The sequence below is a fragment of the Furipterus horrens genome, unplaced genomic scaffold, assembly GCF_987537825.1.
Source record: "Furipterus horrens unplaced genomic scaffold, mFurHor1.1.pri manual_scaffold_8, whole genome shotgun sequence".
Taxonomy (NCBI): Eukaryota; Metazoa; Chordata; class Mammalia; order Chiroptera; family Furipteridae; genus Furipterus; species Furipterus horrens.
Window position 1 is genome coordinate 10,120,020 of NW_028327178.1, and position 26,377 is coordinate 10,146,396.

General features: G+C 46.1%; 1 protein-coding gene across 1 annotated transcript in view; it reads left to right on the forward strand.

The window, feature by feature from the left end:
• Positions 1-401: 401 nt before the first annotated feature.
• Positions 402-26,377, forward strand: part of CCBE1 (collagen and calcium binding EGF domains 1) — a 175,982-nt gene continuing 150,006 nt past the window's right edge. The window contains exons 1-2 of the mRNA XM_090285076.1: positions 402-966; positions 1,398-1,478. Of these exons, the coding sequence (XP_090141202.1) occupies positions 836-966; positions 1,398-1,478 (212 nt within the window). The 5' untranslated portion in view covers positions 402-835. The remainder of the gene's footprint in view (positions 967-1,397; positions 1,479-26,377) is intronic.

Consider the following 26,377-nt stretch of genomic DNA (forward strand, 5'->3'; position numbering starts at 1 on the left):
GTGTGTACGTGGCATTCAAATAGCATTAACGCAGCTCAGGGCAAAAGGATTTAAAATCCCCAGAAAGAGCCCCAGAGAGCGCCTTACGAATCTCGATCTCAGTTAGAAAGAAGCTAGCGGCTCTGTTAGCAGATGGAGCGACAGGAGGACCTCTTCTAAGGGACTTTAATGACGACAGGCTAGGGATCGTGCTGTGTCAGGTTGGAAAAGCGTTTGGGAGAGCCGCTGAGGTCTCTCCACACCTCCTTGCTCCGTTAAGCGAAAACTGGGCGGCGGGAAAACACTGGGCAGGCGCTCGAGGTGGGAGCGCAAACGTCCTGACTCTGGTCATTAGAAATCAACTGACGACAGGAAGGAAGCGAATTAACCCCTTTACTGCCCCCCCCTTCCCCCCGGGGGAGAAGCGGCTCCTCCTCCTCCTGGTCGGGCGACCCTGATGTAAAATGCGAGCAGCCGCCAGCTTTCCGCACCCTGCCCTTCTCTCGCAGCCCGAGAAGAGGCCAGCGGGAGGGCGCAGCCCGAAGCTGAGCGGAGCAAGTCTGTCACCTCGGCGTGACCGTCCTGGGCGAGCCGGCTTGGACCCCGCGACCTTCGCGCCAGTCGGGCACGCCGTGAGCCGCGTTCACCTGCGCGTCTACGGAGTTTGCACTCCGCACCCCGACTCCTAGCTGGGTCCCCCGGCCCCGCAGCGCCGGGAGCCCCGCTGCCTCGCACAGGTGGCGCAAGCGCCCCTGCCCTCTAGCACCCCCTGCCGGGGAGCGGGACGGCCGCGGAGGAGCCGGGCGCAGGGCGGGGAGAGGTCTCCGGCGCCGGGAAGAAGCCGGGAGCGTCCCTGATGGTGCCGCCGCCTCCGAGCCGGGGAGGAGCGGCGACGGGGCAGCTGGGCAAGAGCCTGGGTCCGCTGCTGCTGCTCCTGGCTCTGGGACACACGTGGAGCTACCGCGAGGAGCCCGAGAACAGTGACAGGTAAGCCCTGCCAGCCCCTGCTGGGTGCACGCCTGGCTCTTGGGGTGCAGGCGGTGTACCCCACCTCCGCAGGGATCCGCGCACCCTCGCTCCGTCAGTCATCGGCCGGGCTCTCAACTCTCCCGGGCGACACTGAACTCTGCCCTCGGGTGACAGGCTCCGCACCCGCAGTCTGGACTCCCCCCATCCGTGAGACCCCTGCCCCGCATTCTGCTGCTCTCCTGTGATCCGCGTCTTCAGTTCCCGTCCCCGCACTGGGCTGGGTTCGCGCGGTTGGACCCTCGCCTGGCCCGCCCCTGACCCCGGAGTTCGCCGGGCGTCCGCGCTCGGGGCTCGGTGCCTGGTCGGCGCGCCTGGCCGCGGATCCCCCAGCGCGCACCGGCCTGCGCTCCCACGCGGAGAATCGACGACTTTGCCTCTCTTTTTCGTAGAGAAGTCTGCTCGGAAAATAAAATCACCACGACCAAGTACCCCTGTCTGAAGGCTTCGGGAGAGCTCACCACGTGTTTCAGGTAAGCCTCGGGGCTCTGCCGAGTCGCCACTGTGCACCCTGGCTGGTGGGAAGGCGGCGCTGCAAAGGAGGGGTTTGAAGGTGCGCTGGGGACCAGGAGACCAGGGGCCCACGGTGGTGCTGGGACGCTCTGGGTGAGTTCTCCGTGGTGCAAACTTTTGTGTGTGATTCCTGGGCCAGGGCAACAATGGGCACCCTCGAGTCTCCACCTTGAGTGTGTACCCTAAGATCCTGAGGCTGTTTACAACGTACTGGTCTTTCAAATACTTGCGTGGAGGGAATGGGGGGGGGTGGACTGAAAGTTTATAAAGACCGTGAATTGAATTGTGGGTGTAAACAGTAAGGCAAGGACGACTGGCTGTTTTTGCGTTTTGTTTTGAAAGCACAACCCCAACAAGTGAATCCTTGGCCCTCGGCTGCCTTGTGACCTTCTGCAGGGACAGAGTGTAATGCTGTCCTGGCCTCTGTGGGCAAAGGGATGGGGGTGGCGGGAGGATCGTAGGCGGTTGATATGGTTGTGCTGGGGAAAAGGGAAAATGTGGAGATTGTTGAGCCACAAGAAGAGGGAGAGCCCACAGATCACTGAGGTGCTTGTTAAAACTAAGCCTGGATAGAGCTAGGGAATCTGTAGCTTGGAAAATGCTCCCCAGGTGGTTCTTACTCTCAAGTAAAGGAGGGAGGCACTGTTCGCTGCTTGCAGCTGTTTGGAGGTGAGGGTTGATGTGTTTCCCACCAGTGAGACCTTGGCTTCTGTTCCACTCTCCGGAGGGAGGAGGGTGCACCCCTAAGCATTTATTAGTTGCCTGCTTTTTAAAGGTGCTATGGAAGGTGCTGGGATCCCCCACCCCCACAGGGCTCCGTCTCTGTCTTTGGGGACCATATACTGTCTGGGGTGCCAAGATAAGTAGTGGGTAGTACAAGGTAATATTGCAACCCCCAGAAGTGAACTTGAAATAGAGCTTTACTATTTATAATGTTATAGCAGATAAATCAACCACAGTGTTTTCCGCTGCAAGGAACATGATTGCATGTGCTCAAAGGTTCAGGTGTAAGTGGTCTGGGGGCTACTCAGGTCAGTGGCGTACAGAGACACCATCTGTTACACCACCTACTATGCTTTAAAATCTGTCCTTGGCAACGGAATGATGACAACCCTTTAGGTGAATCAACAGATCAGTCCTTAGGAAGGGCTGCCTTTTCGGGGGCACCAAACAAAATATGCACTAACAGGTTAGAGGAGGAGGGAGATGTGTTCAGTTGGCAGGGAGAGACCGGAGAGGTTACCTGGGTAAGCAAGGTCACCCAGCTGGTGAGGTGACCTGGTGGTACTGGCACTGGAACTGCCTGCCTGGGTCCAGCCCTGTGTTTCATCCCCAAGACCACAGCATTTCTTCGGACACGTGGTTTTCCCATCCCCACAGTATAAAGCCTCTAACTTAGCATGCACAGTGTCCCTGAGATGGTTTGCTCATTTGTTCTATCCCTGAAGGCCAGACTGCATGTAAATCAGTGACAGTTACGGAATGCATGTTCAATTTTCAGGAACTGTGGGTGCCTGATGAGTGTTCTAAGCTGACTTCATTTCTTAGGCTGTTACTGTTATACCTAACCACCCACCCACCCCTCCCCCTGCCCCAGATTTTTCAAACAGGGTTTCTTTCACACCTAGACCCACAACAAGAGACACTAGCAGTGTCTTGATGTGTTTTCATTAAGAGGAATGGGAGAGGATATTTCTTCTAGTTGGAGAAAATGGTCCCTGTGAATATTAAGTTATCTGGGTTTAAGTTACTTCCTTTATGGGAGTCAAGAGTTCTATGTGTACTCCATTGGTTTTACACTATTCCCATAACTTAGTAATTTTTTTCTTTACATTCTTATTCCTTCATTTTCCATTTTAGGGCTTTTTTCAAAATTGAGTTATAAGTGACAGTAAGTACATAAGTCTAAACTCTATGGCTAGATATGTGTGCACCCATGCAGCCTCCACCCAGGGACAGTGCAGAGCATTTCCAGTGCTCTAGAAGCTTCTCTCATGCTGTCCAATGAGTACACCCCACCAAAAGTTAATTTCCTGGAGACGGTTGGCAGTTGCTGCTCCCATTTTGCTTATGAGCCCTAAGAATGGAGCAATACTGTGTGCGCCTTGGTTTGTGAATTCTGGTTGGCCTGGCCCTGTAGACATCTTGCTAATTAGACCATGGTCTCGAAACCAGCTACATGGGTGTCATCTGGAAGCTGGTTAGAGTCCCGGACCTCCTGACCCAGCACCTGCAGCAAATGAGCTATGCATTAAAGCTGGGGCGACGTCCTGCTGTAGAAACCAGGGTTCCCGACCCGGGTCATGGTGCAAAGCCATTTAGATAGGTCCCCGGGGGCAGAGGCCTCTGCAGTTGTATAAGTAGTTAGCCCTTTCACCACATCACCTTAAACCAGTCTGAGAATGTGCCTTCTGGGAAACGGAGTCTTCAACTCTTAGATGACCCCTAATTAAGCTGTCAGTACCGTGCCAAAGCTCTCCTGCTCAGCGAGTGCTGTCTGGTTACGTAGATTCTACTCTTTACCAGCTGTTTTTCGGTAGACAGCTTTAGCACAAAAGAAAGAACTCCAGAAGTCACTTCTGAACTTGTTGAAAGTGATTTTTTAACAAGTGACTTAAAAAAATCATTATTGGTGTAGAGGATGGATTTACTACTTAAATGACTATGGTAGATGTAATAAACCTGATTTCCTACCTGAAAGGATATGGAGATGAAAAGATGGGTTGACAGTAATCTGCCACCCACCCTTGTACATTTCCACACGGCTTCACCTAAGCAGCACCTCTCCACGTTAGCCTTTTGTACTGTGTGAAACAATGACGCTTTGAAGACTGTGCATTCACCGCTGTCCATGCGCTTTACATACATTATCTCTAATCATAAAGCCACACTGTAGCATCTGTATTCTTAGTCTTACAAAGGGGGAAACCCAAACTCAGGGGGATGAATTAAACTTGCCCAGGGTCACAACGTCAATATATGTGAGAGCCAAGACTCATTCAAAGCCAGGTTTGCCCGACCTCAAAGTCTGAGCCTTTTCCTCATGCCAGAGGTGTCTGCAGCTGAGGCTGGACTTCCCAGATCCCAGGATCTAAGTGATGAGGACTATCAATTCAGAGGGCTGTATAGCCAAAACACAGTTTAATGGAAAACTCCCAACATTCACCATGATCATAGTGGTTTTTCTGAATTACCCTTGCCTTTGAGATCTGTCTTAAACAGTTGACTTTATAATATCATATTATATTCAAAATTGGTTTGTACATGTATAGCTTTTCTCCTTTGTAGGATCTTATCTTAATCACAGGGTCTGTTTCTAGAGACTTCTCTATCCCAATGTGCATTGTGACAAACCCCAAATTTAATAAACCGGTTGACTAAATGCCAACGACAGCTAAAAAGGAGTCCATATTTACTTAGCATTATAAGCTGACTCTTTTCCAGTTTAGATTTCAGCGATGGTGTGTGATTCATCCAACTAAATTTATTATAGCCAAACCAAACATATAAACTTATCATGGCATTACTCCTTTTGTGGCTATTAAAGCATTTCCTACAAGCTGACTTTCCTTCCCTACCACCCCCTAAAACCATATAATTTGAAGGAAAGATTTGTGTTTTTACCTTTCCTTTATTAGGTCTCATATCAATAAAATGAGATGTTAAAAGCTCTTTAAAAATAAGAAGAAGGAATACATATGTTGTGTGTAGCAAATGTTAATAAAATTCAATTTTTACTAAGTGAGTCTTTGTCTAATAAAATCCTAGTTTTACTTATTTGATCTGTTAATGATTTACTGAACATCTATTATGAGCTTAAAATAGTCCTAGAAAATGAGCCACAGTCCCTGGCCTTGGTTTACAGATGTGACTTTTAGACCAAGGCCTTTGAAACTGTAACCAACACACAAAGGTATGTGATTGAGTTCAAAGTCATATAGTTTATACTATACATACTATCAATGTTGTAAGCCCTGGCTGGTTTGGCTCAGTGGATTGAGCGTCGGCCTGCGAGCTAAGTGTCGCTGGTTCGATCTTCCAGTCAGGGCACATCAGAGAAGGAAAACTCTGATTCCAAAAAACCTCCGCTGCCTTGCGGCATACCTCTTCAGGGGAAAGGCTAAGGGAGTAAACCCCGACAGAAAATCCGGAGCCGGAGTCCCTAAGGCGGTTTGACGTTGTAGTCAACACCGGCAACTCCTGCGGCGCACCTGAAACCAAGCTGTATTGACTCCGTCTTTCCCTTGGACCCTTCAGGTGCGAAGAGAGGGGGGTCTGCTGCATGGGCAACAGCAGACCCTCCATATCACCCTGCCCAGGCTCTGTAGCTTCAGCTTCGCTGGAGAGGACACTCCAGCGTCATCGCAAGATGTCGATTCAACACAGGAGGAGACAGATACCGTGTCACTCCCGAGTCGGACTGCACAGCCATTCTCGGTGGTGCAGATAGACTCTTAAGAAGCTACACCATCGTCTCTCGAGACGGACGGCTGCCGACGATCAATGTTGGGGACAAGATTCAAGCAGCTAGAAATGAGTTTATGGGTCAGAGAAGACAACATTGTTTTTTAACCTGGCTCTTTAACATAGAATGTGTTCGGTTTTTGTCTTAAGTTGCATTAGCTATGATTTTTAGCGTTGTTGTTCCTGGATCTCCAAGTGGTAGCCCCCAGCTGGCCCTCAGCCGTGCTTGTCCCAGGCACTGCCATCTTACCGGGCACCGCTGTCGCTCAGGGCCATATGTCCAGGGGAAGTAATGACATAAGGATGCAAAACCTCCTCCTTTTCTTCAAGACAATCCAACAGTGTTGCCATATCCTATTGAAACTTGGAAGTTAATGTGATGTTTCTGCAAATGTGTTTACTTGGAACTTGGAAAACAAGGTCACTTAGTTAGAGCAGGATCAACAGATTGAGAGTCTTGGACTCTAGCTAAGGCCACACCAGGGGAAAAACGGGAGCAGGCGCACTCTGGTAGGTGGCAGAGTCCTACAGAGGAGTTTAGTGACACCAAACATGCCCAGTAAGAGAAACTGGGCCAGAGTTGTAACTCCAGCTCTACCACTTGTGTTGAGACCTGGAACAGTTTCTGAAACTCTGTGCTTTAGTTTCCTCTGTTGTAAAGTGAGGATCACGTTAGTCCTAGAGTTATAGGGTTGCCATGCAGGTGAAATGAGTTAATAGATATAGGAAGTGCTCAATGACCGTTACCTCTCCCGATCACTACTGCATCTCTCTATGCCTGGCATGGTGAATGCACATGGTAGATGCTCTGTGGTCACTTGTTGAGTTTTATTTGTGAGTGTGGGGCTTTACAGTAGACATTCCTGAAAGTGCAAATTCGGACCACAGCCAGAAACACCATTCACCCATCAGTCATTTCTCAATGCCTTTCCAAATGCAGGGTAGCCCCAACAGGGAAAGTTACAAAGAACGTACCTTTGCTTCTTGCCTTCTACCTGACTACTCAAGGTGCCCTACATGTGTGACCATAAGATCAGGTAGAGGCTTCGTTACCCCCATTTTAGAGGATCTTAGAGGTTGACTCCTTGCCCAGGGTCGTGAAAGAGTCTTCCCGGCAGAGAGAAGTCTAGAAATCAGATCCTTAAGTCCTCAGCCCAGTTCTGGTCTCTCTTCTTCCTGCTGCCTCCCTGTGCTGTGACCCTCAGAGCTTAGGGTAGGCAGCGAGGGGAGCTCTGTGAATAATTGTTGATTCATCTTTGGGCACGTGGCGCCCATTTCAGAAAGCACTTGTATCTTAACCGTCCATATCTTAACGTTAAGGAGGAAGTGGTAATCAACGGTGTGAAGAGGAGAGTGAGGGGCAGGTGGAGGTGGCCTTGTGCAGAACTGCCTTAGTCCCAGTCGCGTTGGAGGCAGCCTGTTTCCCTGTGCTGCCCCTGTCTCCCATTGGACAGTCAGCCTGCTGCGGGCCTGAATCACCTGTCCCTTCATCCATGACTGTATCCCTAGAAGTTAGCCCCATGCCTGGACAGTCCTGCACACATGTTGTTGAAGGACCAAGGGAGCGAGTACATGTACATTACAAGCGAATAATGATGAGATTTGACTGCAGTCTCTTAGGCCTCGCCAGAACTGTTACAGGAAAGCTGTTTAGAGGTCAGATTGCCTGCACCTCCAGGAGAGGCAGCCATGGTTTGCAATGCTTCCCAGTTTAGTTTGACCTGCTGAACTTGAACTGCTGATGGGGCGCAAGGCTGATTCTGGCAGCTCTGGCTAACTCCATGCACTTGCTACTTAAGTAACACCTGAAGAGGGGGTGGGCCTTCCTGCCTGCATGCCAGCTGCCCTGTAGACACTGGCTTTCATGGGAAGGATGACAGCTTTAAAGGGGGTACCACATCCTCCCACACCCTCCAATTATTTAAGCTAAAGAACAGGTGTCAGCAGGGAAGGCAGAGGGCATTGGCCAAGACGAGCCTCTGTATCACTTTTCACTCATTCTTGGAGACACAACACCAAGTGTTAGGAAACAGCGAACCATTGAACTCACCACAAAAGGCTGTGCTTTCACTGGTGTGTCCTTTGAGACCGGGTCTGGTTGCTCCGCTCATTGTCCCTGAAGTAGCTGATGCCTGACTTCCTATGGTAACTTCATTTCATCTTTTCTAAGTGAAGCTGGGGTGGGTGCACCCGGAAAAAGCAAATGCGCTCTTTCTTTGTTCTAGAATACCCTGTCTTCTTAGGAGAAAGCTTGCATTTCAATCAGTCATTTCCGTGTCAGTGCGTTCAGCTTCCAAAACCACCAACCCAGCTGCTCAGTGGAACCCTCACTTTTGTGTGTTAGAGGGTTTGCCTGCTGGGGGAGGAGGGGGCGTTGCAGAATATTGGCAGAACAGAGGTCTTCATTCTGATTCAGTTTATTGCTTTTGTTGGGATGAAAAAGTAAACAGCTATAACACCTGCAGGTTCTCTTTTGCCAAGTTAAATTCTTCCTTTTCCATGAAATTATTTACCCACTTTAAAGTTTTTCCAACAATTTTCACTAACTTATTCAACAAACAAATATTGGGGAGCTTGCTATGTGAGCCAAGCACAGTTTCTACCTACTGGGACTACGTCTGTTAGTAGAGCAGGTAAAAAAAGAACAGAAAACAAACCTTTGTTATTCAGAATTTATATGGACTTTAATTCAATTTATCTTTCAGTAAAGGAATTTTGAGCCAAAGCTGACCTTTGGGACATTTTAAAGGAAGTTGTTTTAGGGACACATCTGATTAATGTCACGTTTTGGGGGCTAGGAGGCTGAAACGTCGTGTATCCTTTCAGCTAAAGAAGCCCCACAGGTCCAAACAGGGACATGAGAACCCAGAGATGGTGGGAGCCAAGATCTTTTTCTGCAGAGGTGCTAGCAAGAAAGCACCACATGCCACAGGTTTCTTCTACGCATTATTGGAATGTGGGAGCCTTACTGAGAGGTGGCGAATTCTCTGGCCATGTGCCATGACAGGTGGATGGTGGCATCAGACCTGAGCCACTTGGGACAAATACCTCGGCCAGTTCACCATTTCTATCCAACAGTAACTTTAAGCAGAGTGAATGCCCCTCCAGCATGCCCTGATTCTCCTAATGATTCCGTATAGATATTTTGTCATAAATGTCATCGGGACCTTCTGGACAACTTGTTTCCATCCTGAAACACCTGTAGGGGGTAGAGAGATATTATGTCTACGTGATAATCCCCATCGAGCCAAGTGTAATGCTTTATCTTCTTTCCAAGTGCAAGGTGTGATCCATCCAAGTCAATGACAGGTGTGAGAAAGCTTGGCTGGGTCTGTGTGTGGCCTCCCTGTTCCGTGTGATAGAACATGATCTAGACCATCCTTCCATGTCCTTTTTTATCTCAAACTTGAACCACATCCATTCTCAGTCATCATGTGCATTCTCAGCCTTTCCCTCTTGGCCGTTCCTGTGGGATATTTTCTGTGTAGCCCTGCTGGGGTGAAGCCCCCCCCCCCCATCTTTAGTCCCCCGTGAACGGCCTGGGCAGATGTCAGTCTGAACTGGTGGGCCCTCTACACTCAGATCTGGCCCTGGGAGTTCGGGGTAGAGAGCAGGAACTGGCAAAATAGGGCCCATGGCATGTTTTTATACAACCCATCATCTGTGAATGCTTTTTACATTTTTAAAGGGTTGTAAAAGAAAAGTATGCAGCAGAGACCTTATTTGGCCCCCAAAGCCCCAGATATTTACTATCTGGCCCTTTGCCAACTTCTGAGGAGTCATCTGAATACAAAGACCAGGAGTAGGTTTCTTCCTCCATACGTCACCTTGTCCACAGTTCTGAGTCTTCAGAGGGGCAAATTTGGGGCCATTTAGTCAGCTTCATCTTTGGGTCCTTTGCCTTCATATTGCCTTATTTTATTGTATTTGCATCTCCTGGCCTGGGTGAGCATCTCTGACTGTGATTTGGTTTGAATCTTCAGAAATCAAGTATGTTATCATTAAGCTGGAACTTTTTTGAGCCATGATCCCTAAATGATACTATAAATGAACACAACCTGTCAAGGTAGTAAAAAGTTGGATTTTATTGCAGTCAGTTAAGTACAAATTCACTGCTGCTTTTCGGCATCCCCAAGACAAGCCATCTTTGCTCACTGAGCAGTCCTTGGATTGCCTTGGCTGACCCCTCAGCTTCCCTAATTCAATACTTCCTGAACTTAAATATTGATCATCACATGCTTTGATGACTCAAAGCCACCTCTCCGTAAACTTCATGTTAGTTTTGAATTTCTACAGGGAAAATTTTCATGATCTATTTGAGGAAACTCTAGAAAGTCATTTTCAGTGAAGGTATTCTAAATCAGAGTTGCAACGTTACATTTTTCCTTATGTGACTAAAAAGCATTATACTGTTACACAGTTGCACCATGTACAGTACAGGGTAGGGCAAAGTAGGATTACAGTTGTGAGTTTATTCTTGTAGAACTAATAATTGTATTTTCCATATGAACAACTATAAACCTACTTTTACCCCACCATGTATATCAATAATTCAACTTTTGAACTTAAACTCTCAACTGTCTTTTCACAATGCCAACTTTTTTTTTTTTTTAGTGTTTTAAAAAAATTAATTTATTGGGGTGACATTGGTTAATAAAATTACATAGGTTTTAAGTGTACAATTCTATAATGCATCACCTGTATATTGTATCATGTGTTTATCACATAATGTCAATTCTTTTGTTCCACTGAGAATGGGGGAACAGTGAAGGAAAGAGAGCTATTTAAAAGAAATATTCCAAGGGGAGAGAAGCGAAGTGTGGTAACAGTATTTTGGAGAAGGGAAAGGGAGAAAAATGTTGGAATACACCACTTGACATACTAGGAAGACTAAGATGTTGTGGGGTAGAACAAAGAGGAAAAATGTGAGCATAAAAATTGGTTAGGGAAGAGAGCATCCTATGGCTCTGAAGTTAGGCCAGAAACATGTTGGTCACATGGGAGCTTTTGACCTTGTTAACAGCCATTTTTACTAATGCGGCGAAATGGAGCTTAAAAGGAAGGCAGACTGAGCTTATAAAGACTGACAGACTTACAAAGCCATCTTTTAACCCCTTGCATGCCTATGTTCACTATTTCTTGGCTGTCAGGACATCTACACACCAATGCAGAGAGAGACATGCCACAGCTTTGCCTCCAGCTGACCCCTGCCTTTGCTTGCCCTTAGCATTGCCCTTGATGATGGGTCTGTGTTGCCCTTTGGAATTTTCCTGTAGAGAAAGGGCTCACAATTTTTGTGGTGAAAAATTGCATGGCAGGGCAGAGCCTGCCTTCCTAGGGACCCACCAGGACCACAGAGACTGGTCATCGGAGGAAAGGTCATTCTGAAAAGTGTACTGGAATCTAACTCTGGCAGGCCCTAAGAAGGGTGGAAGAACCTAGAATGCAACATCGATGGGGACCTTGAGAAAGCTTGGTTGGAGGAGTTTTTTAATTCTGTGAAAATTAATTTTAATACTAACTTACATATGTTAGTTTTCTGGAGAGCGCTCTTGCAGGTTCTGGTCTAACTGCATGGACATAAGGGAAAATACATTTTAGACGCTAACCCCATACTTAGTGGGTGGAGGTCACTTCATCAGGTTTCTACCTGGAGCACAGCTAGAGAAGGGTGGGGACAGAGGGAGGGAGCAATGAACACCAGAACAGATGTCACAAAGAAACTACTGGAAAGTAGACATCCCAAGAGGCTCTCAGTAGCCAAAAGCAGATTTAAAAAAATGTGATATACTTTCATCATCGATGAGTCCCCTGGTCGCCCTACAGGTGCGGGCTGATCCTGCAGAAACCGTTCTAGCTTTGCCCAGGTTCTCTCACTTGGGGACTCTGAGCAGGTATGGGGCCAAGCGGGGCTTCTAAGCCAGACAGCCTGACTCCAGAGCCTGTGTTCTTCTTAACCACTGGGCTCCTCTGAAAGGCCTGATACTTGCGGTTACCTTGTCAGCCACAGACTTAAAAAGAGGCATTTAGAAGTGGGAGGAAGGACTGCTAGAAATAGGGATGGCAATCCCACTGGTAAAGGACTGGTGGAGACGTAAGTCAAACAAGTAATCAGAAGTAGGCACAAGATCCCCCCCCACCGCTGTGTTAGTTTGCTCAGGCTGTCTCAACAAACTGCCATAGACTGGGGATTTCACCAACAGAAACTTATTTTCTCAGGGTTCTGGGGAGAGGAGCCTGAGATCAAGGCGTTGACAAGATCAACCCCTGGCAAGGCCTTTCTCCTTGGCTTTAGATGACTATCATCTTCCTGCGTCTTCTCGTGGTCTCTCCTCTGTCCTTGTGCTTGTCCTAATTTCCGCCTCTTATAAGGAGACCCCCTGGTTGGGGTTCAGTGGCTCAGGGCCCACCCTATCGATTTTGTTTGAACTCCATGACCACTTTAAAGCCACTGTCTCTCACATTCAGAAATACTGGAGTTAGCACTTCAACATACAAATTTGGGGGGGACAATTCAGCCTACGCACAAACCCCCCCACACGGGGGACATTTGTCATGTACACTATAATCCCTGTGGTATTGCTGCCCATCATGGTGCTCCTGGACGATCCAATGAAGTTAAATCACCCTCCGCAATCCCGGTGAAGAGGGAAAAGGATTAGATTGTATCTTAAAAAAGCATAAACCATAACGTTCGTGCTGTTGACTTCTGTAGGGTCCTTCTCCCCAGGACGGTGCCCGATGGTGGCAGGTGTAACCCCTTCTAACTGCTTCCAGCGAGCCGTCACACTGAAATTGCCAAGGCTCGGGGTCTACTCCAGGTCTGCTGCCCGAGAACCTACCTTTTAGCAAGGTTCCCCGGGCGTCTCCCGCACACCGTCCTGACTATCCTTCCTGCGTCGTTCCAGGACTCGCTCACTCTCACTTGGCTGTCCTTTGCTTCCTCCATGTAAAGCTGAAGGCAGCGATTCACAGCCGGGACTGCACATTGGAATCACATGATGAGCTTTAAAAAAGCCCGGTGTTCATTCAAATAAATCACATCGGACATGGCAGGCTCTCTGAAGGTGGGTGCCGGGCACCAGGGATTGTGAATGCTCCTTGCATGACTCCAGTATGCGGCCAAAGATGAAAACCTTGCAGCAGAAGAGGGTGTGCAGACTGAGTCCTCCTTCTGTGGCCACGAGGCCTGTGTCCTGCTTCTGCTCACAGCTGTCCCAGGTCCGTGCCCCTCGACAGGGAAGCGCACAGCTGAAGCCGGTGTTGGCGGGCCGCGGGCGCCTGTGTCTCTCATCCCTCATCTGCTAGCTCCCTGTCTTTTCCTGCTGTGGTCCCCTTTCTACTCTCGGTGAGGAACAGTGAAAGTGCCATCAGGGGAGCGATGGAGAGGCCACGGTGGGTCACACGGAGTAGAGTTCCAAGTTCCAGAAAAGGATCAGGTCTAAGTCCTGTGGTGAGAATTCTGTCACTTTTCACTTCCTATTGCAGCCTCTCAGCTTGGTATCTCTAGCTACTTAGTGACCTTCGGTGCATTTTTTAAAAAATGTTTTTGCTTTGTTGCTGCACTGCATGAACCTTCTCCCAAGATATAAACATGGCTCAGCGTATTATAAATGGATGCTTTTCAATGTCAAGCTGTGTTTTTCTTTCCTTGCAAGCATCAAACACAAACACAATTTTTCCCACATGGTGTGATCAAAAGCCTATGTGCTGGCCCAGGAGTCTCTCCCCACCCGGTTCTGTTTCTCTTCAACTCTTCAGCCTTCCCCTGTGCTAACTGAAAGACCTGCTCAGGGCTTTTTATAGGTTTGCAATGACTTGATACAGCCCAAGACAATGCTCTCTGCAGTTTGACTGCATAGTTATCATCTCAACCCTATATTTCCCATATGGTGTCTTATAAACCAGGCAGTCCCAAACATGTCTAATGCAGTGCATAGTCACATATATAGAAGTGTATCTTTTGAGTGGAGTAGCAGCAATCATGCTGATTAAATCATAGAAGTAGAAATCACACTACATCAAGAAATAAAGGAACTGTAATTGCATTTTGGGGATGTGTCCCTGAGGTTCTTACTGATGGATTTTTTTTGAATTGGAGGTTGGCAAGATGTGACGTGGTTCATAAGTGGCCTCGGAGTTTTGAATATGCTTTTGGCGTTTGATAGCATAACGAGTGTGGCACCCTATCAGAGAGGAAATCATAAGAATGGGTAGTTCATATCTTAAGTGAGGATGTGCAAGAATCTCAACAACTTTTAAAATACTTTTATGTATTGGAGGGCAAGGGAGGAAGAAAGAAAGGGAGAGAAACATCAATCGGTTGCCTCTCCCACACCCACAACCACAGGATCAAACCCACAACCCTGGCATGTTCCCTGACCAGGAGTCGAACCTGCGACCTTTCAGTTTGTGGGACGACATTCAACCCACCGAGCCACACCAGCAGCACAAGGTCCCAGCAATTTAATCAAAACCTCTGCCACCTCCACTGTCTTCTTCAAGTCCTTTCCCAGAGACCCCTAGTGTTTGGGAAGAACATTTTTAAATCAAGGCATACACACAAATTATCTGTGAAGGGCACATGGAGGTCAATGCCAGAGGACATTCAAGCCTGGAGACGCTTGGCCCTGGAGCTCTGGCAGCCCAGCTGCCACCCTGCTGTCCTAGGGGGGGAGGGGTTGAGGTCCTGGCACCCTTGACACCGTTTCTGGGCATTCGGGGCTGGGAGGAGGACTGTGTGCCCATGGGAAGCTCCAGTGTAGACCACCCCCTTTGCTCTCCAGCTCTGTTAAAGCCCCGTCTCCAAGTCCAGCCTCTTCAGTGCATCCTCCCTTGGCTGTTTCTAAGACACGATTTTCACATCCATTCTTTAAAATGTGACTTGTATCATCTTCGGATGTGTATTTACGTGTTCGCATATCCACAGCTTGGCCCCGCTGGATTGCCCTGACAGTGGTATGTGCGTGTGAGTGTACCTTTGATGTGATACAGCTTTTGTTTTGTGAAGCCCCGGCTGCTGCCTGGGCCGCGTTTAACCCCCTGTGCCCTGGACAGCTGAGGGTTTTCCTCTGCTCTTCTTAGGACTCCACCACGGAGGGGCTTGGCTCCCGAAGGAAACTGCCATCATGACCAGAGGAAAATGCTTTTTATCTTTTAGAAAATATTTTATAAAGGGGGGGCATAGGGGGGTGAATTATGCTTTGCAGTTCCTTCAGGGAAAAAGAAAACCCTCCCTTTTTAAAAGTTGACCCTTGTTTTATGACGATGACAGCAATGCTTGCTCTTTGCATGTTTTACATCCAGCAATGTGGGCCCTCCTGAATCTCCCCCTCCAGGATGACTGCCGGAGAACTTGAGTGCCTTCTTCCTGTCCCTTCCATGCCTATACTAACAGACACACCTGTAGTTATCACTTACAGAAACACGATTGTTCTGCAGTTGCTTTTGTCACAGAACAATGGGTGAGGAACACTTACTCATCATTACGTAGAGCGCTAATGAATTTTTACAGCGTGGTATCCTTTGACAGCATGGTAGTGCACCATATGGATGTGTCAGAATCCATCTCTTTGCTGGGGAGCTCTATCTAATGCAATTAGCAGATGCTCAGGGGGCCCTCCCTGATGTTGAGGGTTCGTGTTTCAAACTTCAGATGTAGGTTTCAAAGACATCAAGTTTTAAGTAAATGAATCAAAAAGAAAACAGTCCAGTGTCACCAGGTAGCACATGGTGGGTCTGGAACCTTCGAGACCTGGCCTTTAGGGCACAGCACTGCCCTCCTAGCATGTGCGGCTGTGGGCCCCATAACCTTATGGCTCTCTGGGTGGGGACAGGGGGCGCTGGATGGAGTCCCTTCAAGGTCTGGCAATCTGCGCAGAGTGAACAGAAGCAGATTTAGTTTACAGCCCAGGGGATTTGTTTGACAGAAGGAAGAACATCTTGACCGTGAAGAGACTGCGGGACATTTGGAAACTTATCTCTATGATCTGCCTTAAAACCAGGATGGTCATCCGGGAGTTCTCAGCTGCTTCTCTTCAGTGCCTTGGGTAGTTTTTCTTACCCCAATTGTTTACTTAAAGAGGAAAGAGACCGTCTTTTTTCTCTTCAGATGCATACTTTTGAAAGCCAGCTCCTGTCCTTGCTGCAGGCACATGCTGGATGAGTACAGGAGCCATGTTTTATTCTGCAAGACTGTTAGGGACACCCCTGCCCCCACTGCTCGTTTTGCTTTCTGCTGCTGTTTCTCAGGACAGGCTTCCCACAGAACAGGGCGGCGAGGGTAAGGTGTCAGGGTCCTCACTTCGGGAGGGCCTGTGCTCCCATGGGGACCTCCCCCTTTCTAGAAAGGAGACATTATTTCACTTGGGGAGACTCAGGCAAAGAAAGAGGGAAGAAAAGGTGACAGCAAATGAGAAGAGTTTCTTATAAAATTTCATTTTTTTTATCCTAGCAGGCTTAATATATGTGTTTCATACTTAGAAAAAAACGTATTACGAATTTACGTTTCAACATGTGTGTCCCTTTTTGAATGGATTTCTCCAAGGTTCTCCTCCTTGTAAAGACTCAGTGGGCTGCAGCCTTGCTGCCCTGTCCCCATCTTGCTATCCTGGCTCTGGGGACATGTTTGGTTCTTTAGAGATGCCCAGGGAGATGGTGAAAGAGGGAACTCAGCTACACAGAGACAGCAGCCTCTTCTTTCCCTTAGCCAACAACCCACGTAAAAGGATGAGGCTTCTCTTGTGTTATCCAGATAATTATGAGGTTTGTTTTTTTACATCCTTTTCCATGTTTAGGCAGTCTTCATTTAACAGAATGGTGGCCCAGTTGAGTTTTGCATTAAGTCAACAGGCACCTTGTTAGTTTGAAGCTGATTCTTTAATGGTTTCTGTCTGCACACGGGCCTTTCTTGTCTGCATTTCAACCTGTGTTCCCATTGAAAGCGTTCTCACGAGGTTGGGGTTATAATTTGATCGATAAAAGTGAATCTGCACTCCAGGCTTTGTTTCCCAATGGATTTTACTTGCATCATGAATTAATCATGAAAAAAAATATGCAAATTGACCACTTTTTGAAGATGAATGAAAGCTGGCCATGTTTTCTGGGTCTTCATTTTGTATCCCGCACTTTACTGAATTCATTCGTCAGTTCTAGTAGTTTTTTGGTGGAATCCTTGGGGTTCTCTATGTACAGTGTCATGTCATCTGCAGATAATGACAGTTTTATTTGTTCCTTTTCACTTTGGATGCCTTTTATTTCTTCCTGTCTGATCACTGTGGCTAGGACTTCAGTACTATGTTGAATAAGTGGTGAAATCAGACATTTCTCTCTTGTTCCTGATCTCAAGGGAAATGCTTATAGTTTTTGCTCGTTGAGTATAATGTTGACTGTTGGTTTATCACATATGGCCTTTTTTATGTTGAGGTATGCTCTCTCTATTTCACTTTGTTGAGCTTTTTAAATCATAAATGGATGCTGGATTTTATCAAAGGCTTTTCTGCATCTATTGATATGATCATGTGATTTTTATCTTTCATTTGTTTCCGTGGTGAATCAGATTTATTGATTTATGAATATTGTACCAACCTTGAATCCCTGAAATAAATCCAATTTGATCATGGTGCATGATCTTTTAAATGTATTGCTGGATGTGGTGGGCTAATATTTTGTTGAGGATTTTAGCATCTATGTTCATTAGGGATATTGGCCTATGATTTTCTTTTTATGTAGTGTCTTTATCTTATTTTGGAATTAGGATAATGCTGGCCTCATAAAATGAACTTGGGAGTCTTCCCTCCTCTTGAATTTTTTGAAATAGTTTGAGAAGGGCGGGTGTTAGTTCTTCTTTGAATGTTTGGTAAAATTCACCTGTGAAGCCATCTGATCTAGAACTTTAGTCTGTAGGGAGTTTTTTGATTAATGCTTCAATTTCATTAGTTGTAATTGGTCTGTTCATATTTTCTGATTCTTCCCGATTCAGTTTTGGAAGATTACATGTTTCTAGGAATTTACCCATTGTTTTTAATATTCTGATGTCATCTCCTTGTCTTGTGCATTTTTAATATTTTACATATTTAGGGTAAAACCCATTGTATGATTTACTCTCTGCATTTTTAGTTAACATCTTACACTTTAGTTATAAATATTATCTAGAGTCAAATAACTCCCAGTTGGCAAGATGAACGGTAGCCCCTCAGCCCCTCCCAGCCCCTCCTAACCCACCACAGCAGCTGTGTTCCAATTTTTAAGGTTATTCTTTCAGTTTTTAACTTCTGTAGCTCTAAGTAACCTGTTAACTCGGTTTTTACACATTTTTGGCATTGCCCTTGGACTCCCTCCCACAGGAGAAGAGGCTTCAGCTGTCATCAGCCACCGTCCTCACACTTCCTGGCCACCTTTACATCATCCTGTCTTATTTATTTGTGTACCCCTGTAGCGCAGTGCCTGGGCCACTTTCTCTGCAGAATAGATGTTGTGGGAGGGTGAACAAGTCCACATGGTTCTTGTGTAGTAAGATCATTCTCTGAAACAGCCATGTTTGTTATTTGTGGATTTAAATTTATCCTTGGGTCAATTTCAGATCTATAAGGCAATTTACAGTACATTAACTATGAGAAGGTAGCATAAATTTAAAAAGCCCCAAAAAGAAAAACCCCAAAACAAGGCTGGAGACTTAGGGAAGGGAGCCAGGATTGAGGGTAAGAATGGACGCCATAAAGACACACAGACCGGCACAGGCGGGTCATCAGCCTCTGAGCTCTGTAGCAGCCAGGGAGAAAAATGTCTCCCGGAGTCACATGGTAAACTTGAGCAATACCCAGGACCACAACGGCTGTTCTTCAGACCAAAGAGAAATTTCACCCAAGGGTCAGAGTAAAAAGCACAGTAGGTAATGTGATAATGACCATCCCTATGATGGACATGCTAGTTTCCCATGGTAATGACTTTCAAGTATAGACGCTACTGTCCTGCCAAGTGCAGTGTCCTTAAGACTGGTTGATGGGGCTCAATATGATGTTGTCCAGGTGCCACCTGCTATATGATGTTGCCACAGCTTTGGTTTCTGCCACGGGCTGCTTCAGATTACCCTTGTGGGTGGAGCCAGGAGGGGAACACAATTTGGCTTTTGTTGTTTGTGACTTCCTCTCTTTGACCTAAGTGGCTGGCCTTTATTTTAGCATCGCATTATTGCTTATTTGCTCCTGCTGTACATCTTGGAGAGCCCGCTTCTTTCCTGACAGACTTCTCTGTCCTTTCCTTCTAGCCCATCCCTGGGTCTGGTGCACACTCCCTCTAGTAACGTCTTCTAGCTTCTCCCAGGCAGTGTTTGGAGAATGTCTGAACCTTCTCTATCCTCGTATTTGGTAAGTGTCTCTTTTCTCTGGATGGACCAACTCCTGAATGTGGTGGGGCCATTCCTTTAACTCAGTAGTGCTGATACATGCTCACAATCATTGGGATTCTAAAGAGAATAGAAATGAGAGACCAACAAAGTTATTTTCCTTGGTTTTGTGGCAAGGGTCAGTCTTTCCACGTGGGAGCTGTCCTCATACAATGAGACTGCTCAGAGCAAAACTGTTTTGAGGGCAGCAGCCTTCCTGATAGTTCTGTAATCCTGGGGGAAGGAGGAGAGCAGGTAAAGTTGCAGATTTTAGTTACGATTGCTTGGTTTTCCTCACAAAGAACTCCAAATGAAATCAGTCATTAAAGAAAGCAATGATTGTCCTAGATGATAACCAAAACTAACATACTTTATTTAGCACCCTGGGTGCTAAATAAATTCCCTACAGATTCAGCTTTAATACCACAAATTAGATACAATGCAGCAGATTAATCAGCGAACACCATTTCCATCACACGCCGTCACTGTTGGTAATGAACTCTTCCTCACTAGGAACCAGAACACTCCTAGCAGCAAAAGTTGTCGGTGATCCTTGGTTTGGGCAGCTCGCCGATGGGCTTTGGGTTCTTCCGTCAACATTCCTATATTCCAAGCTGCAACTGATTTTAATGTTAGGGGTTTAGTAACCCTCGTGGTTTCATTTTGTGCTCTATGAAAAGCCGTAGGTGATAAAGATCGTGTGCACAAGAGCGTTCAAGTAGTCGTGCTGGTGGGGATAGAAAAAGGGGTTTTGAGCACAAGCTGGAGGTGATCGAATGCTAGACTTGCTCAAGGGTGTTTGAGCTTTGCAGCTATAAACCACTGTTATATATTAAATTCCTGCATAAAATAACTTTTGTTGTAAACCCGAAACTTCTGAGACCCTAAACCCCGCCTTTTCCCTATGGGAGCAGTTAGTTTTATAACACAATTGTTGCATACACAAGATTTCTTAGAAATGCAAGAAATGTATAAAGCAACAGAAGGGATTGTGTTTGTTAAATTTTTGTTGACAGTGCCAAATATACACTTAAGAGCATACTAATTTTGGTGATGTTCAGAAATATTTTATTCACACTTTAATGGTAATATAAGGTTGGTGCAAAAATAATGGCTGATTTCGAGGTCTGTTTTAAAAATGAAAAAGCCCATGATTATAAAAATATTTGTTAACATAACCTCTTTTGCTTTCTAGAATCTCATTCCATCTGTCAACTAGCTTATAAATGCCACGCTTGTAAAATTCTTTAGGTTTTGAAGCAAAATATGAATCCAACTCATTTTCAACCTCTTGATGTCAACCTAAGACCATCAAAATGGTTCTGTGGTCCCTGAAATAAGTGATAATCAGGAGGAGCAAGGTCAGGAGAACATGGAGGATGAAGTAATATTTCCCAACCAAACTCTTTCAAGAAATTTTTGGTGAGTCGAGCTGTGTGAGGACAAGCATTATTGTGATGGAAGATGACACCCTTTCTGTTGACTAAGGAGGGTCGCTTTTGGTTCAAAGCTGCTTTCAAACAATGAAGTTGTTCTTAGTAAAGATTAGCAGTAATTGTTTGATTGTTGTCTAACGGTTTGTAATGGACAATTCCTTCCATATCCCGCCATACATGATCTTCTTTGGATGAAGTCCTCCTCTTCGTTGTTGAACTCTTCTTCCTCCTTAACTGATCAATGATTGGTGGTGTTTAACCTTATGGTAAAGGATCCACTTCTCAGCACCTGTAACAAGCCGACCTAAAATGGTGCCTGAAGGTGTCGCAAAAGCAATGATTCACAACAAACAACACGCTGTTACAGATTCTCTGGAGACAGTCCATGTGGGACCGATTTTCCAGCTACTGAAACTTTTCCGATCCTTTTCAGTTGGCGTAGCACCGTTGTATGGGCTATGTTACATTGTTCTGCACGTTCCCTAGAGGTAATGGTGGGGTTTTCTGTGACAACAGCTTTCAACACTTCAGAATCAAGTTTTTTTGGACTGCCCTCTTTTGGCTCGTTTTTCAAACTGAAATACCCACTTCGGAAATGGGAAAACCACCTCCTGCAACTTCTTTCAGTCACTGCATCGTCCCCATAAGCACTCTGAATGGACTTTGCTGCTGTACTTGCATTGGCACCTTTATGGAACTCATAGAGGAAAACATTCCTAATGTGGTCTTTAGATGGGACGAACATAGGTACAAATATTGCAGACGATTATGAACAATACTTTGATAATCTGAAAAAATAAGGTATAAATTAGTCACTGTGACATCAAAAAAGTATAAGAAGAGGCACAAATTTAATAAATACTATCTAAAACTTTCTTTAAAAAAAGTCAGACATTACTTTTGCACCAATATGCATTAAACACTTACCATGTCCCAGGTGCTGTATTGAGCAATAGAGATGCTTTTCTTGAATGTTCTTGGCAATCTTAGGAATAACACAATCTTTATTCCTCATTTTACAGATGAAATACATTAAGTTTAAGCTTGGCTAACAACTTTCTCAAATTCACAAAGTTCACAAATGGAAGAGCCATGGTGGAGTAGTGCTTTCGATTTTGATAGTTTATTCTTTATTCATTTCTTACAGAATTTTCTCTTGTCAGTCATCTATTGCAGCATTACAACCCCCACCCCCAATATTAATGGCCTAAAACAATAATTTCCTTGCTCACAGTTGTGTAGGTTTGCAATCTGGGCAGCCTCACGGGAATGAGCTGGCCCTGCTCCATGTGGTGTTGGCTGGGGAGATCCAGCAACAGCTAGAGAAACCAACATGGGCCTCATCCTGTGTGGGACCCTGGTGCTGGCTGCCAGCCGGACTGCCAAGCTTGTCCTCCAAGTGACCTTTCTCCACCTGCTCCCCCATGATTCAGTAGTCTAGATGGGGCTTCCTTCATGGTGGTGTAAGCATTCCAAGAACACAGAGACAGAAGCAGTCAGAGTTAGAAGCTTTGAAACCCTAGATTACTGAACACCAGAACTAGCACAGGTCACTTCCTCTGTGTGCTACTGACCAAAGCGAGGGACAGGGCCAGCCCAGATGTGAGGTGGCTTATGCAGAGGAATGGGAGGATTGTTGGAGGTAATGACTGCAGACAAGTGTCACTGTCTCTAAACACCACCCTGTGATGCACAGTCTTTTACTTGATATTTTTTTTCCTCTTGACTTTTAATCTCATGTGGCTACTCTGATTCTCTACCCAGCCACTCCAACCGTTTCTTTGCTACATCTTATACAGCAGTCCCTCTCTATATCACGGTTCACTTATTGCAGCCTCACTGTATCACAGGATTTTTTTTTTTTCATGTTTAATTTTTTTATTTTGGTTTTTCAATTACAGTTATCCCCTTTTCCCCCAATTTCTCTCCCCCACCCAACCCACCCCCTCTCCCAGGATTTTTTTAAATATTATATTTAATTATGTATCACGGATGTTTTGCTATATTGTGCGATTTTGCGGTACTGTACAGTAAATACTAAAATAAATGTAAGGTCTCTACTTCGCGGATTTTTACCTATCGCAGGGGGGGGGTCTAGAATGTAATACCCGCGATAAGTGAGGGATCACTGTATTCCCTTTTAATTTCTGTGGAAAATGTCAGTTTAGAGCTCTTGGCCCCAAGCTCTAGTCTGATTATGCCAGCATTAATGCACTTACTATTCTATGTGAATGAAGACAATCCCCGTGCCCACAGCTAACTGCTTTGCTTCTTGCTTCTCCTGTCCTTTTGAACATTCAAGTTCCACTCTTCCCTTGTTTGAACTCACGATCCATCATCTCCAAACAAGTGTCCTGCTGGCCTTGTCATTGCCGACAGGGCCCGTTAAACCTGCTGTCTCAGAGCGAGTACTGACCCCTTTCTTAGCTTCCCCCTTCCTTTCCTCTCTCTAGTCCACCCTGTAATAAGCACCTTTGAATGTGCCTTTTCCTCCCCCCTTCACCACTCATCCTCGGGCTGTAACACCTCATCCTTCACTTAACACAGTGTTCAAAGTGATGGCCTCCCAGCCTTATCTCCCCCGCTCCACTCTCTCCTTCCCCCAGCCGCTGCTCTTTGCAAATGCTCTTAGTGAAACCTACACTCTGTCACTTTCCTCTGCAAGGACCCTCTCCTCCACCCGTCATTTCTTACTGCTGGGTGGTTGGATTGCTTTCCTAGTGTTAGGACCTGTCAGCAGCCCCTGCTTGCCTTCCCTAACTCTGCGATAGTTAAGCGAGCATTGTCCTGTCCCCCACAGCTGTCTGCTGAGCTCTGCTCGAGGCCACTTTGTGGCGTAGCTTTGACTCTCAGTCTTGGGTGTAGATTTTTATTTCAGATTGACGTGGGATCATGGGGTGCCTGGAAGTCTGCAGAATGCTTTGCTAAGGAGGAGCAGGCAGATGGACTCTGAAGTCATGGCCTAACAGAGGCAGTCCCGTAGTTGGAGTTGTGTAGGATGTGGGCCAAGTTCAGGAGCGGCAGGGGGTTTGAGCCATCCCATTACTGTGCACACACAGGCATGACTATGGGGCAAGTCTTAATCATGAAGGAGGCTGATAACCTCTCCCTTAGGGTCATTTTTTCCATCTTCAGCCCACGCTCTCTCATCTCAGACATATGCTGGTATTTTACTTTCTTATTCCTTCCCCCACTTTGAGGAGGAAAGAATCTGTTACCACTCAAATATTGATTGAAAATTGCAATGGACTGAATGTTTGTGTCCCCTTAAAATTCATATGTAGAAATCCAGCCCCCAATGTGATAGTATTTGGAGGTGGGGACTTTGGGAGGTAATTCAGTCCTGAAGGTGGGATCCCCATCAGTGCAGTTTGTGCCCTTAAGAGTCCAGAGAGCACCCTCTCAGCCTTTCTGCTATTGGGGACACAGCAGGAAGACAGCCGCCTGTGAACCAGGAAGTGGGCCCTCACCAGACACTGAATCTGCCATACCTTGACCTTGGACCTTCCAGTCTCCAGCCTGTGAGAAATAAGTGGGACCTGTTTACGCCACCCAGTCTGTGGTATTCTGTTATAGCAGAATGAATAGACTAAGAAATAAATCCTATCAAAGTATCCATTCCTTTAGTTGTAGGATAAAAAAAATATTAAGTTGAGGAGCATCTGTATGATGGGGTTAGGTCTCTATAACCTATCGTATGTGAAAATAGCATGAGTTGAAAATGCATTTAATATTCCTAAGCTACCAAACATCACGGCTTAGCCCAGCCTACCTTCAACAGCTTCAGATCACCTCCCTTAGCCTACAGCGGGGCAAAGTCATCTAACACAAAGCCTGTTTTATAGAAAATGTTAAATATCACAGGTAATTTATGATGTGTATTGCTTTTGTACCATCGTAAACTTGAAAAGTCATTAAGGCGAACCATTGTAAGTTGGGGACCGTCTGGACTGTGGTTGTAATAAAAAAACATGATACTTTTGGCTGCTGCCCTTTGAAAAATCTTCATCTCACCCTCCTTCTGCTTTCCTGCTGCCGGCACCACAGACACAGTGCAGGAGCTAAAATACAAGCCCTTGTTGGGGATGGAGAAGCAAGAAACAGAGTCCGTCATCACATCAGCTTGTGCTTATGCACATCATATGGGTGAGAGAAGTTGTAAATGCCTGTCCTACTTCTGTCACCATTATTTGAGTATGTAGCAGCCAACTAGACATTCAAGTCCATGCAGCATCCGTAATGATGATGATCATGGCCTCCACTGGCTGAGTGCCTAGTCTATGGTACACACTGTGTTGGGTGCATGTTACACAGCAACCCCATAAGGTTGGTGATGTAACAGCTCAGGTACTTTGTTGTGTCACACTGACTCCACATATACCCCGAAGTTTGTGGCAAGATGTGAAGGAAGCCAAAACGGTACCCAGGCTGGTGTTCCTGGCCCGGTGTGATGTCTGGGGCATCATGGGTCTTCCTCTATCTAAGCCTTTGGCCACATAAACTTCTGCCACGGTTTTAATTTTGATGCTAATGGCAAACCCTCTCCCTGTGTCAGTTTTCACATACTTATTGAGTGATCACAGTTGTGGCTTATGCAACCTGGCTGTCTTCTCACACACAATGTCCCTTGCTCCTGATTTTCACAAAAATAGAGGGAACTTTCACAGCAGGCCGTTAAAACACTGGTGCTTTTGCTCTCTAAAAAAAAAGCTACAATCTCCCTGGATCTAGTCTGCTTCATTGGCTCCCTGTTTCTTTGGCATCAGCCCCAGTGTATCTGCTGCAATGTGTTCTACATTAGGTATCCTTCACGTGTTGCTGAACTTGATGGATTAACTCCAGCCCCCACAGCGTTCCTGCTCAGTTAAAGCCACGTCCTCAGCTGACAGCAATAGCCACAAAGCAAACAGATGTTCACTAGAGCCATTTGCCCTGTCTCCTGGTGAGCAATACGCTTTTCAGTAGGAAACACTTAACCAGGAAGAGCTTGGCCTGGAGTGCATAAAGGAACCTGGACCTATAAACATTGCTGCTCTTGAGTGTAATGCTCCTTGACATCCAGAAGTTAACTTTTATTTTTCTTGTTGTCTACACAAAGGATTCAATAGTTCCATGAGACTGAGGTGTTTGGCATTGGGTCTATAAAATATGAGCACAGCCAGATAAATGGGTGCTGAAAAATGATGTGGTGTACCCCTACTTTTCAAATCATTTTCACATTAGATTGCTTCATCTGTAAGCTTAACAATGATTACCCAACACTTATTTAGACTGAAATGCAAAAATTCCTGCAGATTCCTTCTTCTCCTATGATTACCAGTCATTTCAGCTGACATTTTAGTTACTATTAACCATTGGGGTGGGGACTTTGATGCTAATAAACTGAGCAGAAGTTAATAAAATTGGGCTTAAGATGCGGAGACAGGGACTATCCTCTGGAGCTCATAAGATACAATTATTGGCTCGTGAACAGAGCTCTTTGCCTGTGTCCTCACGAGTGAGCTCCTGTCTTGGGGGACACGGCACCCTGGTCAGTGGGGACACAGGCTGAGCCATCCGGGTTTTCAGAGAGTTGCAT